This window comes from Mytilus galloprovincialis, chromosome 10 (assembly GCF_965363235.1).
Source record: "Mytilus galloprovincialis chromosome 10, xbMytGall1.hap1.1, whole genome shotgun sequence".
NCBI classification, from domain to species: domain Eukaryota; kingdom Metazoa; phylum Mollusca; class Bivalvia; order Mytilida; family Mytilidae; genus Mytilus; species Mytilus galloprovincialis.
This window is the reverse complement of record NC_134847.1, coordinates 60,396,683-60,414,108: the sequence shown is the minus strand read 5'-3', so window position 1 is coordinate 60,414,108 and position 17,426 is coordinate 60,396,683. Positions and strand designations below refer to the sequence as shown.

The 17,426-nt window shown below is 33.0% G+C and overlaps 1 protein-coding gene across 1 annotated transcript in view; it reads left to right on the top strand.

Moving 5' to 3' along the window:
• LOC143048012 (synaptotagmin-12-like) overlaps positions 1 to 9,661 on the top strand; it is a 40,511-nt gene extending 30,850 nt beyond the window's left edge. Inside the window, exons 6-9 of the mRNA XM_076221430.1 lie at positions 234 to 446; positions 2,126 to 2,246; positions 2,940 to 3,073; positions 9,095 to 9,661. Coding sequence (XP_076077545.1) covers positions 234 to 446; positions 2,126 to 2,246; positions 2,940 to 3,073; positions 9,095 to 9,265 — 639 coding nt within the window. The 3' untranslated portion in view covers positions 9,266 to 9,661. The remainder of the gene's footprint in view (positions 1 to 233; positions 447 to 2,125; positions 2,247 to 2,939; positions 3,074 to 9,094) is intronic.
• Positions 9,662 to 17,426: the final 7,765 nt, after the last annotated feature.

The following is a 17,426-nucleotide window of genomic DNA, read 5'->3' as shown; positions in this document are numbered from 1 at the left end:
TCCCTGTGATATTTAATTAACATAACAAAACTTGTTTACATTTATGTACTATATTACTTTCGATAATCCAGACCATGTCTTATACATTTTCAAAAAATCTGTAGTATGCATATAACCACTGTTACAAATGATACCTCATTCCTTAACAAATGCAAATATTGTAAACATGTAACGTGACTACAAATTTTCATAAATTGTATAAATTATTTCTACTGTTTTTTTTTAATTTACAGATACAAAAGCATTCTACGGATCCAATTTTTAAGGAGAGATTTCTATTTAACATTGAACCATTCCAGCTTGACAGTAAAATCATACAGTTTCAAGTTTTTGCAGTGGATAAATATGCCAGACATAAAGTCATTGGTGAATCAGAAATACGTGTAGGTGACGTTGACCTGCGTATACCAATCAAAATGTGGTTAAATTTACGAGATATTGATGACGTAAGTTAATGTGTTAATTTCCGGCTTTTGTAATCTATGTAAACATTGTACATCAAGTTCAATTAAGGTGAGAACTAGCAAAAACTTCCATTACTCATATCGTATGAATCGATCGTCTTCTTATTTAACAAATCTATTAAATTGTTGTGTGTTAAAAAGGAGAAAGAAAGTATTGGTTTCAGAATATGTTAGTCTTTACAAATATTTTAATGAGAAGAAAAATAGGGAACTGTGGTGGCAGAGGAATATCAAGTTTTGGGAAAAGAAACGTTATTGTGCGTAATACTAAAATATGCGGCGAGCATAACTGGTATATAAAAAAACCAATGCGGATCACCATTGATTTGAAAAAGCCCTTGTGATAGTTTAATGTTTGGCGTCAAAATCCTCATTAATTTCTACCAAATGTTTTCAACATATATAATCATTAAAATTTTACCTCAAAAAGTAAAATTAGAAAAATACTGAATTCCGAGGAAAATTCAAAACGGTAAGTCCCTTATCAAATGGCAAAATCAAAAGCTCAAACACATCAAACGAATTCAATTAAGTGCTCAATCATCTACTGTCGCTGAAAACTTTAATAACTTGAAGCAGAACATATTCACAGAAATTCTAGAAAGAGCTCAATTATCCAAGATCCAACCAATTATACATTTTCTATCTCTAACACATGTAATCAAGGTCAAACCAATTTTGGAATTTCTATTTATAACACTATTATCCAAGGTCGAACCAAATTTTTGAAATTTTGTCTATAACACAATTAACTAAGGTCGATACAACATCATTTGGATGAAAACGGAAAACTTCGTTTAAGTTCAATGAAAATCACGGCTACGAATCCTAAATGTTTGGCAAAGTTTCTTAAAAAAGCAATAAACAATCATTATCTATTGTTGGCCTTTTCGTGATTGATCATACACACATATGGGTCGATGCCACTGTTGGTGGACGTTTTGTTTCCGAGGATATCACCAGCCCAGTAGTCAGCAATTCGGTATTGACATGAATATCAATTATATGGTCATTTGTATAAATTTACTGTTTGCAAAAGTATGATATGTCGAAATACTAAGGATTTTCTTATTCAAGACAAAGATTATCTTAAACAATTATAAGCCTGGAACCTTTGATAACTATGGCAATATCAACAACTTAACTGAGCTTTTATGTGAGAAATGTGAAGAATAAAGGCAACAATAGTATGCCGCTGTTCGAAGGTTATAAATCGATTAGAATAGTTCTTTTTTATTTTAAAATGTCGACAAATTTAAAATTCGATACAAACAAGCAGATTTTTTCTTAAATTTTAAACATCGAGATAATCGATATTTGTTCTTCTTTCGTCCATATTGAGGTATCAATGACATTTCACATTTCCGTAATAAAAAGGTATAGTTTGTGAGTTCACAGATCGTTTAATCTATTCGTATATTTAGATACCTATTAGTTATATTAGAATAGTTTATCTTTATCTAGATTCAAAATCAATATATGATACCAATGGTAGACTGCATTGTTTTTCAATCTTAGCATGTTTTCTCCGAGATGACAGTTAACTTATTTACTAAACATGGGAAAATGATGACATATAGGCATAAAGTCCCAAAGCTGTCTTAAGTGAGTTTTACGTTAGAAAAGATTGTGATTGTACCATGGTATTATTTTCCTTTCAGAAACCTACAGAGTATGGTGATATTATGTTTTCCTTAAGCTACCTCCCTACGGCAGAAAGACTTACAATTGTAATCGTCAAAGCTAGATCTCTTCGAATGACAGCGGGGAAAGAAGTAGGCGGTAAGAAGCATTTGTATAATCTCTTCGTGAACTAGTTTTATGTTTGTCAGCACAAATAGGACACGAATCGTCCTCAGTCACATAATGTCTATCTATACAATAGAAAGTATCGTACATTAAACTTCAAACAAGCAATAAATGGTTTTAATTTTCTTTTGAAACACAGAGTAAATTATCAAATCTACAAATTGAAGATACGAGGTGGAGTAGTTTAACTTTATCATTTAAGATATGTGCAGTAAGACTCCATATTTTGCGATGGTCCATATTTATTTAAACTTGTATTTTTAAGTCTTGTCAACGTTGTAACATATAAATGTTAGATTCGATGGCTTGAATTAACAGGTCAATAGTCAGTGCTTTGGTAATAAATACTCCTATCAAATTCTCCGGTGCAGGAAACTTAAAATATTAAGAAAGAAAATCTGAAGTTTCAACTCTTATGATTTTTGATATTCCTTTAGTTTCCCTTAGGTAAAATCTCTAAACGTGTTTGGAAATTCAAATGTTTGGTTCTTGAGTTTGAGTGCTACTTGTGAAGTTTTATGAAGGAAAGCGCTTCTTGAGCACGAAAATTATAAAAGTATAATCTTCATTTCTGTAATGAAAGCAATTAATTTATTTCTTTACATTGGAATAAGTAAGCAAGTTTATAAATTCTTTATTGTGATAACAGTTCTTTATTTGTTTCAGACCCTTTTGTCAAGGTTTATTTGATGCAAAATGGCAAGAAAATAAGCAAAAAGAAAACAACAGTCAAACGTGGAGAAAAACATCCCAATTTTAATGAAGCCATGATCTTTTCTGTACCTGCTACTGCCTTGCCGGTATGTCTTTATATTACTTCTGATATCAAAATTGTTTTACAGATAAAAACTGCAATTGAATCGGTTAGAAAACCTTCCATTTGCCCGTACCTCATTTTTACCATGTTGCTTACTAACCAAGTAGTAAACAGAAAATCACAAAAATACTGATCTCCGAGGAAAATCCAAAACGGAAAGTCCCTAATCAAATGGTAAAATCAAAAGCTCAAACTCATCAAACGAATGGACAACAATTGTCATATTTTTGACTTGGTACAGACCTTTTCTTATGTAAAACGGTGGATTAAACCAAGTTTTATAGCTAGTTGAACCTCTCATTTGTATGACTATCGCATAAAATTCCATTATATTGAGAACGATGTGTGAACAAAATAAAAAACAGACATAATTAGTAAACATGTCAAAAATCGGGGAACAGCAGTCAACAGTATACATATTGTCCTGATATTCAAAGACTAATATTATAGATTTGGAAGATGCCCTAGTCATAGTTTACGTTGGGTTTTTTTTTCATTGTTGTTATACATAGTTGTTTCATTAAGACATAGTATCAAAAAGGTATAACAAAAATTCCGAATAAATTCACAGAAAGGGAAGAAATAAAAAAGAATTCGACAAAATCAAACGTTGTTAAACAACGAAACGAGTGAAAAGTAACTGTCATGTTCCTGAATTGGTATAGTCATTTTCCGACGAAAATTGATAGTAAGACATGGTGACCTAACGTTACTTAATACATCAATCCTCACCATGCATCAGTCACTCTTCTTTAACCAGGGAATGCTAAATAATTTCTTTGCTAGTTTATATCTAAATGATAATAACAAAGATAGTCACTATCACCACTAAAAAGACAATAAAATTTAGCATAGAAAATAGAAGCCATAAGAAACGAAAACAATCACCATATGAAGGACTAAAAAGTAAAATCACAAAAATACTGAACTTAGAGGAAAATCAATTCGGAAAGTCCAATACTGTTCAACTAACATTGACGAAATTCCTCATTTGGAACAAATTATATACTAGTAAACATTATACAATTATGACCCGTTGAAAAGGTGAATATACAAAATTGTAAACACTAGAAGGTTATTTCAATGAGGGCGTAGCCCGAAGTGAAATAACTTTTTTATGGTTGACAATTTTGGATATCCATCGATTCTTAGGGCCACCATTGTTTTATTATACCGAATCAATAGTGGAAGGCCCTTTTAAAGGCATATCCAACAGTTTATTTTTGACGGTGAGATTTTTTCCCCTTGAAGATATTTCATTCCTCAATTGACAGAGAATCAAATTTTGCCCCGAAAGATATTTGTCGTCGTGTTCGTTTTTGCAAAAAAACAGCTGAAAATTGAACATTTATGCAATTTTGGAATAAAAAACATCTTCTATTAAAAAAATTAAATATTATTTTTTAATTAACATATACTTATATAATAGGACTCAAATTGAAGCAAAATAATTCAAGATGGTAAGAAAAATCTAACTTTACAATTTAAAGCATTAATTCTGACTCAAATAAAGCCAAAAACGGTATGGTGGACCCAACCAACAGCAAGAAATGAACATTTGAAATGCACATTTTTGATTTTTTTAAATATTTCTAACGGTGTCGATTTGGCCATAGTGAGATATGTTATTATATGAAAAAAATGGAACGTCATAACGTTTTGAAAAATATTTGTCACCATACTGGTTTTTGAGAAAAATCGAGTAATATAATATTGTTTACTCAATCCCTTCCATAATCCCACAAATTGCGCCAAAAATTAAGATGTTTCGGGAAATAACGTTATATTTCCCCGCTAATTTTTCAAAGGCAAAGCGGCGGTGTGGCCCACAAATGTATTTATACACTGTGACTTTGTTGGATAGTTGTCTCGATAGCTACTCATATCGCATCTTCTTTTTTATAATGAACCAGTATCGATAAAAATTCAGTTAGTTTTACTATTGTGGTCGTCAAAATTGTGAAACCGGGTGTGAAACTAATGCCCTCCACCTAGTTTGGCTGCATACAATGTAACCTCTGATATTGACTACTATATTATTATTGATTATTCAAACAAATGATTTCAAAGAGAAAGTTACGGAAAGAAATTCTAAAATTTTCGTTTAAAAATAAAATATAAATAAAAATCAAATATCAAAACTGGAAAACTGTTTGAGACAAATATCAGTTGTGAACTAATGAATATGTATCACTATATGAAACTGATGCATTGATTGCTCCCGTGCACCAGTGGCAAATATATCACGTATATTTACGACGAGGCAAAAGTGGATCTGAAGTAAATGATTGATACATTATTAAGATAAAGAGTTTGTTAGCAGTAAAGATTATACCGTACTAGACTAAAGATGAATAATGATCAAAATCTTGAATTAAGATCTAAGCCCCCCCCCCCCTGTCAAGACCTACATCAAGACCTACACCGGTTTTATTGTTAAATTATATTTGTTTCCTCAAAACATCAAAATCGTCAGATATTTTCTACTTGTATGTCAGTGTACATATATAACAATGTTTTCCTATTTCCTTTTTTTTTACGGTGTCATCTTTTGTTTTACATTGTTTACCAGTTAAAGTTCGTAATCATTTAAAAAGCTATTGTATATTAGCACTTCAACGCAAAACTAGATGGATGATAATTGTTAGTTTACGCCGTATTTTATTTTTCTCAAGAAACAATTTTTTTCATCTTTCTCAAGTAAAACCAAACTTTGAGTTTTCTATCCTCAATGACAAAATATCGGAAAAGTTTGGTAAAGAATAAATTACAATTTGTGTTGCATTCTGATACAACAAAAAATTATTACGCATTTGTTCTCGTTGTTCTCTACTGTATTGAAGATCATTTCAATAAAACGGAAACTTACGTGAGTATGGTCTATAATTATCAAGATAATTGTAGTTCTTTTATAACAGACCAAGAGGACAAATATATCTATTAAGATTTGAGTTCTATTTCTGTTAATATTCTGTATGAATTTTTTTGCCGATTCCCGCCGTGCCCTTTCCTTTGAGGATAGAAAACGCCTTTCCAGACGGCCATAGCAATTATTCCAGTGGTGATTCCGTTATGACGTCGTTGAAACAACGTTAAATTACTGGAAACAATAGACGACGGTTACGTTTGTTATTACCTCCCCTGAAACTGTTGGATATGCCCTTAAACACTTTCTTTATTTTTTACACAACAAACACAAGCTGACGTTAAGTCGTTTGAAAATACCTCAGGAAAATATATTTGTGTTCTAGAGTTTCTCGAATGTACAACAAAGGTAGAATCTTTTTGTAAAATATTGATGGCCCTGACAAGGACCGTTACTTTATAAGAGATACCATCGCTGCTTGCACTCTATTTATTTCCAAAGCCTCATTTCCTCGTCTCTCGATGGGCTGTCAGTGTAACGTAAACGCTGCCATTTTGTTTATTTACGTTTGTGACGTCATTTTCATGGGAGATAACTCAAATGCAAATCTAGACACTCAAAAGGTTATTCGCCGGTGAATAATAGGGTTATTCACCGCTGTTGTAAATTTTAAGGGTTATTCGTCCTACCTTGCGATTGAATGAAAATTAACTGAATTATTCCATGTCACGTGATAAGATGTTATCCAATAGAATTGTTTGTATGTATTAAGGTATAATAATATTTATTATCTAACAGCCCAAAATTCATACTTGGTGCACGACTGAGGCACAAATCTGTGAAGAAAAATACAAGCATCCTTTTTTTTTTTACTTTGAATATATTATTATAAAATTACAAACTGGATTTGCAGTTGATTTATTTACATAAGAAAACTTACCCTTTATGCTAACTGAGGGCGTTTCGGTAATAGGTTTTTCAACGGAATCGATTATTTCAAAAGGTAATAGGATCCTCCCATGTATCAGTTATGGCGTTAGTCAATGGATTTCTTCTTTTATCAATTCTAACATTAGTCAATAGTTTTGATATATTCAAACAGATATTGTGTACATCTTCTGTTATGATTATCACCTATACACAACAACACGTGAACAGGTTAAAATAGTTTGGTTTTTTTACAATATTTAAAGTATATTATTCTTTCTTACTTGTATTGGTATGAAAACACAAAATGGACTGATAAAAGACTGAAAATGTAGTCCAAGATTGGTCTGACGGCCTTTTCAGGACTGGTGGGAAGTCAGAACGCATTACATATAGAAAACATGGAAATTATCGAATTGTGGCGTTAAGTTTTTATCTCAAATTAGTAATAGAAAAAGAAATCATCAGATACCAGGCTATCATTTATTCATTGTCAAGATAAATTATAAACCATTATGTTTGATTTTTCGTTTAACTCCACGTGCTAACACCCTAATAAAGGCAACATTAGTATACCGCTGGTCGAAATTCATCAATCAATAGAGAAAAACATATCCGGGTTACAAACTAAAACTAAGGAAAATATAAGAAGAGAACAACGACACAACAGAAAAACTAAAATGCAACACACACAGAAACGAACGGTAAGATAAGAACTGCCATTGTCCTGACTCGGTACAGGACATTTCAAGACAAATGGTGGGTTGGACCTGGTTTTGCGGCTAGTCTAACCTCGCGCTTTAATGGCAATGTTAAATATAACACTAGAATAACAGCATTACATGATAGGACTACAGTACAAATAAATGCAAGAACATTCAGGACAGTGAGAAATACACAAGTAAACATTACAAATAAACTCATCATAGATACCAGGACTAAATTTTGTGTATACGCCAGACGCGCCTTTCGTCTACAAAAGACTCATCAGTGACGCTCGAATCCAAAAAAGTTATAAAGATCAAACAAAGTACGAAGTTGAAGAGCATTAAGGACTAAAGTTCCTAAAAGTTTTGCCAAATACAGCTAAGGTAATCTATGTCTGAGGTAGAAAAGCCCTAGTATTTCAAAATTTCAAAATTTTGTAAACAGGTAATTTATAAATATAACCATATCAATGATAATTCATGTCAGCACAAAAAAGTGCTGACTACTGGGCTGGCGAAATAAATCTCCACCAGCAGTGGCATCGAGCCAGTGATTGTAAATACACTTATCATAGATACCAGGACTAAATTTTGAATATACGCCAGACGCGCGTTTCGTCTACAAAAGACTCATCAGTGACGATTGAATCCAAAAAAGTTAAAAAGGTCAAATAAAGTACGAAGTTGAAGAGCATTAAGAACTAAAGTTCCTAAAAGTTTTGCCAAATACAGCTTAGTATAGGACATTTCGATATGCTTACAGTTATCAAAGGTACCAGGCTTATAAATTAATACACCATACGTGCAAACTCAAATAAAAACATTGTTCCCTTCAACCTCGAATTTTATTTCGTTCTTTCACATTAAACAATATTCGATATGGTTTCGTTCAATCATTTAGCGTGCATAGAATGTTAAGGGTTAATGTATGCATATGGACCCGGTGACGTTTGAGTTTTTGGCAATCTGTCGTATGCAAAAGTTGCGCATTTGAACCATGTTCATTTATATGGTCATTTTCATAAATTTCCTGTCACAAAACTATTCCAGGAATAGATTACCTTACCCGTATTTGGCACAACTTTTTGAAATATTTCTCGATCACAACTACGTTGTGGAAATATTGCGAGCTGAATTTGTGCTCCAGTGAGCGTGTGCTGCTGAAAATTGCGAGTTGGTTTAAGGAATCGAAGATAGTGTGAATAATCTGCTTGAAAATATATCTTTAGCGATTTCTAATCATAACCTTGGCAATTGGCATGTGTTCTATATTGGATTCGCTTTGATGACCAACGGCCTTCGTAAGTCCCAAGGCAGCAATCACAATCCTCAGACTGCTGCATGCAAGTATATAAACCTCAAAATGATTGCTGATATTACCCTTAACATCATTTATATGCAGTATTATATTTAACGATATTTGCTCATCTGCGTACTAACCTATGTTTTATTGTTACTTATTGACAAATCCGTATTTTTTTATTGGATCTATGTCTTATTTTAGACGGTGCAGCTTAGAATAACTGTTGCTGAACATTTGCCAGAGAATAAAACGCCATCTTTAGGCCATGTCATCGTTGGTGCTAACACTTCCGGTACAGAACTTTCACACTGGAACCAAATGATGTCGAGTTTGCGCAAGCCAGTAGCAATGTGGCATTATTTGCGAAAATGAAAAACACTCCAAAAAGCAAAATAGACAATCCGGGTGCTTGTTAATTTACCACTTTCTATTCGTGTATCGATTATTGTTTGTAATACAAACTGAGTTGGCCAATCCAGTAAAAAAGTCCCATTTTGGATTTAGTCTGGTGTCACTAAGTCATTATCTGATTAGAAAGAAACATGTAACGTTTTGGAAGGTAATAATGTATATATGCTGAAAACTTTTAATTTAATTTTACACTTTATTTTAGCACAATTTTTGATGATATTATAGATTTATTTTTTATTATAAACTGCTCACCATTTTATGTTGTGATCCTTTATTGTTAGGTTATTAGGCTGTTGTCTTGTATGATCTGTGATTTAAATATATTTTAAGATACTAAATAAACCATGATTGTTTAAGTTTACTTCTTTATTGTTTATTATATGAAATGTTTACTTTTCAATTTATTTAAAATGAATAAATAGTATACCCCAAAACAGACATGCATTTTATTTTGACTTATTCTATTTGTACTGTTCTCAAATGTGCTTAAATTATATTACACCTTTACGTCGACATCTCTACTGGAGGACTATACAATTAGCTCAGTGGCTAATTAATCGGTAAAAATACGATTATCAGTACTTAAAAATCAAAACTAAGGAATGTATCTCCGTAACGCATAACTCTGATTCCTTGTTGCGGGTTCGACTTTACTTTTGGTACTTTTAGGTTTCATAAGCCTTTCGATGTTTGTTTAATGTTTTGCGACCAAGCGTCACTTAAGAGACATAAGTTGTCAACTGCACATAAGATACAATAACAGTAGTATCGTTGATATAACTAAGATTGAAGACATCGTCCATTTTGTATAAGGCAATGATACATAGACAAAAATAGTGCATTGACTTGACATATCAACGATATGAGGATGAGGCTTAGAAAGGCGAAATGCGAGGCTCTACCGAGCTTTTTCCCTGTTTCGAGCCGAATCCTTATATCGTTGAAATGTCAAGTCAATGCATTATTATTGTCTTTATACTGCAATCCAAAAAACATTTACAATCGTTATTTAATGTGTTAACGTTCTTCATTTGGTTTAAATATTGGGATGAATTCACCTTTGAAAAGGCCTCATATCATACAATGAAATGTACATTACCTGTTGAAACCCGCAATCGATGGTGAACGAATTCGTTTGAGTATGGACAAAAATATCAACCATTAAGCACAAAAAATAATGATGTATAGGTTGCAAACAAAAATTGTTAACAAGTGAAATATGTTTTTCCAAAAATTGTTAAAGAAACAAGTTTGAGTCATTCCATGCATCGTTGTATACATTGGAAACAAAAACAGGTTGAAGAGGTCGTATGAATACTTAAATATAATTTCGGCAACTTCTATTTAAATATTCATGAGGGAAAGTGATATTCGGTCAGTGACTGTATATGACATAGAAATTTACAGGCAACACATTTTGACTGCTCTAATAGAACGAGTGCAGTATAAATCAATTTAAGCTTCTGTAGTATCAGTTGAATTACCAATATGTAAAGGGTCGTAACCTAGAAACCATTTTAACAATGTAATATTTGCATGAATATATTATCTCATTAAACAAAATGACGCTGACTATCAAAATCTTGTCATCAGGAAATAATCCTAGTTGAAATAAATTCTTGGCTGAGAGATTTGTATACTGACTTCTTACTATGTAATGATTTTCTTTTAAAATCAGGAGTTGATTTATTTAACCGGAACGAATGCAAATCAAAGCTGTATATAAGATACATAACTAATGAGGGCCCTCATGGGGTTTTTGATTATGTGATTACTTGGCCGTTTTTTTAATGATTATTTGATTATTAAGCCAAATATTTCATGATTATTTGATTACCTAGGACTGTATTTTTAGTTTATGATTATTTGATTACTAAAGATAAGCAAATATTTAATGATTATGTGATTATATTGGCAAAAAAATGGTGATTATGTGATTACTAGGACCCCCCCCCCCCCCCCCCATGAGGGGCCTCACTAATAAGAAAAGATTGGTATTTAATTTAAATAACTGCAGAAAGTAATTTAGTTTAAGCTAGTTTCTGTTGCCGAATCAGACCATTATATGTCTTTATTTTCGAGTTTACTTGAATGCATACGTAATCATGGTATAAATCTTTCAAAGCGGTGATTAAGAAATTAAATAAAGTCATTCAATATTATAAATTCAGTTTTTTTTTCATTTTACGTCGTGTATGCATGAAATTCATAGAACCTTTTTCAAACAAAAAATACGAACAAGTGTGTATAGGATTCAAATCATGTCTCTCATATCAAATTCAAAATGCAAGTAACATAATTAAGGTTGTCTTGATGTAAATATATATTTACAATTTGCATTGATGTATGCCTTCATTCATTTCTATAAGAACAACCTTCGATAATTTTACAATCTAAGTGGGCGATAAATACCTTTCTTTCTTAAATCTAACAAATAGAAATGAGTGATGTCAAAGGGATCTGAAAACGAATCAGATAATCAGGAAAGACAATCCTCTTCTGTCGTGTCTGTAGTATCAGCTGAATTACTAAGTTGTAAAGGATCATAATCTAGAAATCATTTTAACAATGTAAAATTATCAGGAATATATTATCTCATTAAACAAAATGATGCTGATTATCGAAATCTTGCAATAAGCAAATAATCATAGTTGAAATAAAATCTTGGCTTAGAGATGAATGAGTACGGAATTCGTACTAGGTAATACATTTCTTATTTTATAAGTAATCGATTTATTTAACCAGAACAAATGAACATCCGCACTGAAATGGAGATCCATAACTATTCAGAAAAAATCAGTATTTAATTAAAATTACTGCTGTTGAGAGTTTAGAATTCAACAAGTTTTTGTTGCGCAATCATGTAGGAAACGAACATTCACATCACTTGAATGCATAAGTAATCTTTCATAACCGTTTTACGATGATTATTTAATAATATTAAGTCATTCACTTTTATGAATGGGTTCTTTTTATATTAGGCCACCTATATAATGCCTTATTGATACAGAACCCCTTTTCAAACAAAAATGACAAATGTTTAGTATACAAGTCATGTTTGTGATTCTTAAATAGATGATACCTGTAGGGATAAACAATCCACCAGTACTTGTTTTGACACTGTAAATTAAAAATTAAATTGTTTAATTCCTGAACGACAAAATGAAAGTCGTCTATATCGAACATTATGTAACAGTATATCAATATTTTCACAGAAAATATTGGTTGAACGATTAATAAGCAGCTAAACGACAAGAAGTGCTGTTTATCCGTCAAGAACCAAAATTCCTGGGCGTCAAAAGTGAAAGTCATCAATATCGAACATGAGATCCATTTTTTTTATCAGTAACACCATATCAAAACTTTTAAGACATTGATCATGTCGTACATAAGTAGTTGTAAGGAATTTTCATAGAGTGTCATTTTTCAACTTTAAAAGTAAAAATTGTCAACATCGAACATGACATCTATTTCGTCATTCGGCAGTGGCGTAGCTTGCATGTATGCTCAGATGCTCAAGCATCCACATCATTTTGACAGGAAAAAAAATATAAAAAAAGATATGTTCGCAGCAGTTAAACTCGGAGGTATCCGTATGTTACAAGGGTTAGGATATGAGGATAACATCCAATAATATTCCGATGAAGTATGCGTGGTCTTTTATTAAGGATAATTTAGTTCATGTAATAAAACAAGATGGATAAATCGCAGAAAAGTGTTCTCGATTTTTTTTTTCGTAAAAGATTACGTCGTCGGCTACGGCAAGTGCAGAGGACGATGCACAGATCCTCGGACATGTTTCATCTGAAATTGAGCCTAGCGGAGCGATGGCTTCTACAACTGACTAACAACATAACTGACAACTAAACCACTATATCCTGATATCGTTTCCTGTGACATGAAAGACGACGTGAAAAAAAACTAATCTGTAATAGAGTGTGATCATTCCTAGGCTTATCAGTAATACCAGTTTCTATCTAGGTCCACATATTAATTTTATTTTCAATAAAAGAACAAAGTTCCTATGTCCCCTGTATTGCACATATTTTATGTAACCAAGGAACAAGGGCAATAACAAATAAAAAATAATGTTTTTCCTTTTCCTTTTATTTTTAATGGAGAAATAAAAGCTTTAGAGAAAATGCAATAATATTTCCGTTATAATTTATATTTCAAAAGGTCAAAGCTTAGGACTTATTTTCGAAATTGTCATTGCTGACGATATAAAAATCTGGCAAGAATTGTACACATGAGAGTGCAAACAAGACCGGATGGACGGACACCAGGAATTTCGATGATGTCCCCTGCGACGCGTTAATGGAATCACTTCAGTTTCTGTATTCCGAAGTGCCGCTGTGATGGGGCCGTTTTTTGAGAAATGCTAGGAAAGGGGATCACTTCAATTCCTTTATACAGAAGTGCCGCTGTGATGGGGCCGTTTATGAGATGTCAAAAATAAGATTGCTGGGAAACCTTTACATCAAATAAAAAAATTATGAATTGCATTCAATTTCGAGAATTTCGAGAAAACATTAAAATTTTGTTTGAAAATAATTATATGAATTGGTGGGTATTTTGAAATTAAACAAAAATCTAACTAGTGTCGGATTCTAGGGGAGTACATGTGCTTATAGGAACAATGTCTGAAAAAAAAATCTGCATAAAATAGTCTTAAAAAAAAAATTTGCCTCGCTCCGCTCGGCGAAGGCATCCACATCATTTCAACCCTGGCTACGCCACTGATTCGTATCAACATATTAAAACTTGAAAAAATCCCGTCGTACTCAGCCAATCTAATAACTGGTTTGTTTTAAAAATATGTCATTAAAAAAACGATAAAGAAATAACAGATTTAGAATTGATAGCAAAGTATAATACATTTTCTTTCTTTTAATGAGGTAAATATGTGGTAGCATGGACTTTAAAAAAAGTTATATTCACGTAGGCCAAAAAGGTGTGTGACATATCAAGTCAGTACGGAAGCACTGAATACAGGTGATGATGCCCTATGCACAGATTGCAAAAAATAGGAAAGCGTTCGACTTTGATTATATACGAAGTAATATCATAGGATAATTTGGTTAATGAAAAATGTTTGCTTAATGACAATGTTTGAAATATGAAAGTAGAGTCAGTTCATCAGTGTGGTGCATTGTTTTGTTTAATCGTCCTGATTTGTTTTTTTTTTATCTATTAAGACAATCGAGTCATATGAGATTCAATGAAATACATATGATTCACTTTTTCTTTTGAATTTTAGTCGGAGTTCGGTAATTTTGTTATTTTACTCTTTTGGTTTTATTAATAATAAAATGACATTAACAGACATTCAGTAGTATGTCGTAAAATCTGCCCACATCGTAGATAATTGATGTATTTTATATTAAAAAGGTAGCTTAATGGATAAATATAGTGTATTAACATGCTTTGCTCGTGTCGTGTGGATACAGTAGAATATGTCCCTGTGCTTTTGGTGTATAGTCTTATATTTTTCAGTTATGGGTCTGTTTGCCTATGAAATATATATTTACTGCAGGGTTTGTTGATAGTGCTGTGTTGATACAGTAGAATATGTCCCTGTGCTTGTGGTGTATGCTCTTATATTTTAGGTATATGTTGTTTGCCTGTGAGCATATCTATCTAACATAGGTTTCCAATATCAAATGAAATTTTCAGAAGAAAAAAATCAACGACACTATAGTTGCCTTTGATGAAAAGTTTACAATCGTGAATAATAAGAAACACCAGATGTTCAAATAAACTCAGATACCAAGATTAAAATTTAGTATTTGCACCAGACGCGCGTTTCGTCTACAAAAAAACTCATCAAAATGAGAAGATTTTGATTGTAAATGACAAACCAATTAGCAAAAAATAGATTTTTATCATAATTGACTTTATTTCCTCTTATACAGAGATTATATCATAACATATATACACACTATAATAAAACACATAAAACAAATTTAGACAGTCCAAAGTATCAAAGGGACATCAAATTGAGCAATTGTAATTGTCGCTAATACCCCAGTCCCACTAGGCCACGATCGCACTACGATCTGTGAAAAAAAAATGCAAATTTTGATGATCGTAGTGCGATCGTGTAGATCGCAATAAGGTCGTATCACGGTCGTGGTGAGGTCTTCAAGATCGTGAAGAGCGTGGCCAACTTTGAACATGTTCAAAACAATCGTGGTGCGGTCGTGACGAAATCAGGTCGTAGTAGAAGCGTAGTGAGAGCGCACTAAGATCGTAGTAAGATCGCAAAGGTCGCTGTACAATCGTAGCGAAAGCGTGGTTCTATTCGGAGAGACTGCTTTACGATCGCACAGCGACGTTATAACGACCTCACTACGACCATCCCGTTCTCACTGCGACCCAATTACGCTTCCGCTACGACTATACCACGCTGTTTACGACCATAGTACGATTCTAGCACGCCCTTGCCGTCCTCATCACGCTCTTCTTACGACCTGATTACGTTCACACTACGACCATCATTCTCATTGTCATTTTTCACATAAAATATATAAAAAAGCTCCCTAGATTTTGTTTGTTTGAATGTAATTATCCATTTGCTCTAACGGCTCAACCATGCTTCTCGTTTTTATATAGATTAGACCGTTGGTTTTCCCGTTTAAATGGTTTAACACTAGTAATATTTTGGGTCCTTTGTAGCGTGCTGATTGATGTGAGCCAAGGCTCCGTGTTGAAGGCCGTACCTTGGCCTATAATGGTTTACTTTTATAAATTGTTACTTGGATGGAGAGATGTCTCATTGGCACTCATACCACATCTTCCTATATATATTGATACATATATAATATGTCATCTCTGCTTTCGTTCCCTAAAATATCGTCATTCAGCTTTATGGACTAGCAATAGGTTGTAATTTAGGTTGGATTGGTCGGTCCGACATCTCTGCTTGATCAGGATTCGTTACTTTGCTCCCTATGCCTCTACATCAACTCCTACCACCATGCCCAAGTGTTCTGGTAGATTTTGGTGGCATGACTGTATTGTTTCCGAGAAATCTACGATTTAATCAGAAATAGAAGGAATTGAACTGTATTGATATGGAACACGATGTTGACGTTATTGCTGAGAACGTAGTAAGATCGCGCTATGAACGTAGTATAATTGTGGTAAGAACGTGTTATAATCGCAGTAAGATCGTGTTGCAATCGGATAACTCGTGGTATGGTCGTAGTGAGAACGTGAAGAGCGTAGAAAGATCTTGATAAGCGTAGTGAGGTCGAAGAATAAGCGCGGTGAGAACGTGGTATAATCGTAGCGGGATCTTTGTAGAAGCGTAGAGAGGACGTAGTAGCATCGTGAAAGCAACGAAAATTTACATTTTCATGCCGCTCATACCGCGACCTCACCACGATCTAAATTTATTTTAGATCGCGGTGAGCGTGGTGCGGTCGTGGTTTAGTGGGACTGGGGCTTTAATGACCAACAGCTAGTTTATCGATAAAAGAGTTTACATGTGCTGTAGACATGCTGGGCACAAAGTTTTGAGAATACAATACTCTCGTCGTCATCTAGTTCGCATTTAGTGCCACAGGATAGAAGAGTGACTGTGAATTGTCGTCGGTTTGAATTCTCGTTGCCGTATATTCTGCATCTCCTTTCAATACATTTTTGATTCGAGCGTCATTATGAGTCTTTTGTAGACGAAACGCCCGTCTGGCGTAAATATTATATTCCTGGTATCCATGATGAGTTTATTTTCAACTTTATTTGGCCTCTTTTGTTTTGTTTTCTTTTCTTTTTGAAATATATGCAAGTGTCACTAGGGACTCTAGACGAAACGCATGTCTGGCGTACACAATATTAATCCTTTAAATAAAATATCTATGATGAGTTTATTCATTCATAAACGTCAACTTTATATATAGGTGTTCGTGTATACTCCGAGGTGAATTTTAAAATATTTATATGCTTTTATTTATTCGGCTATTCTAATTATAGTGGATGTAGTAGAGCGTCTTACCTCCTTCTTGTTAACACATGAACTGGTTATTACATTAATATATGATGACATAAAGTACTATATACGGTCACTACCTCACAACATGAAAAATAAAATATGTTACACAACTTTTAAAAATAAAGA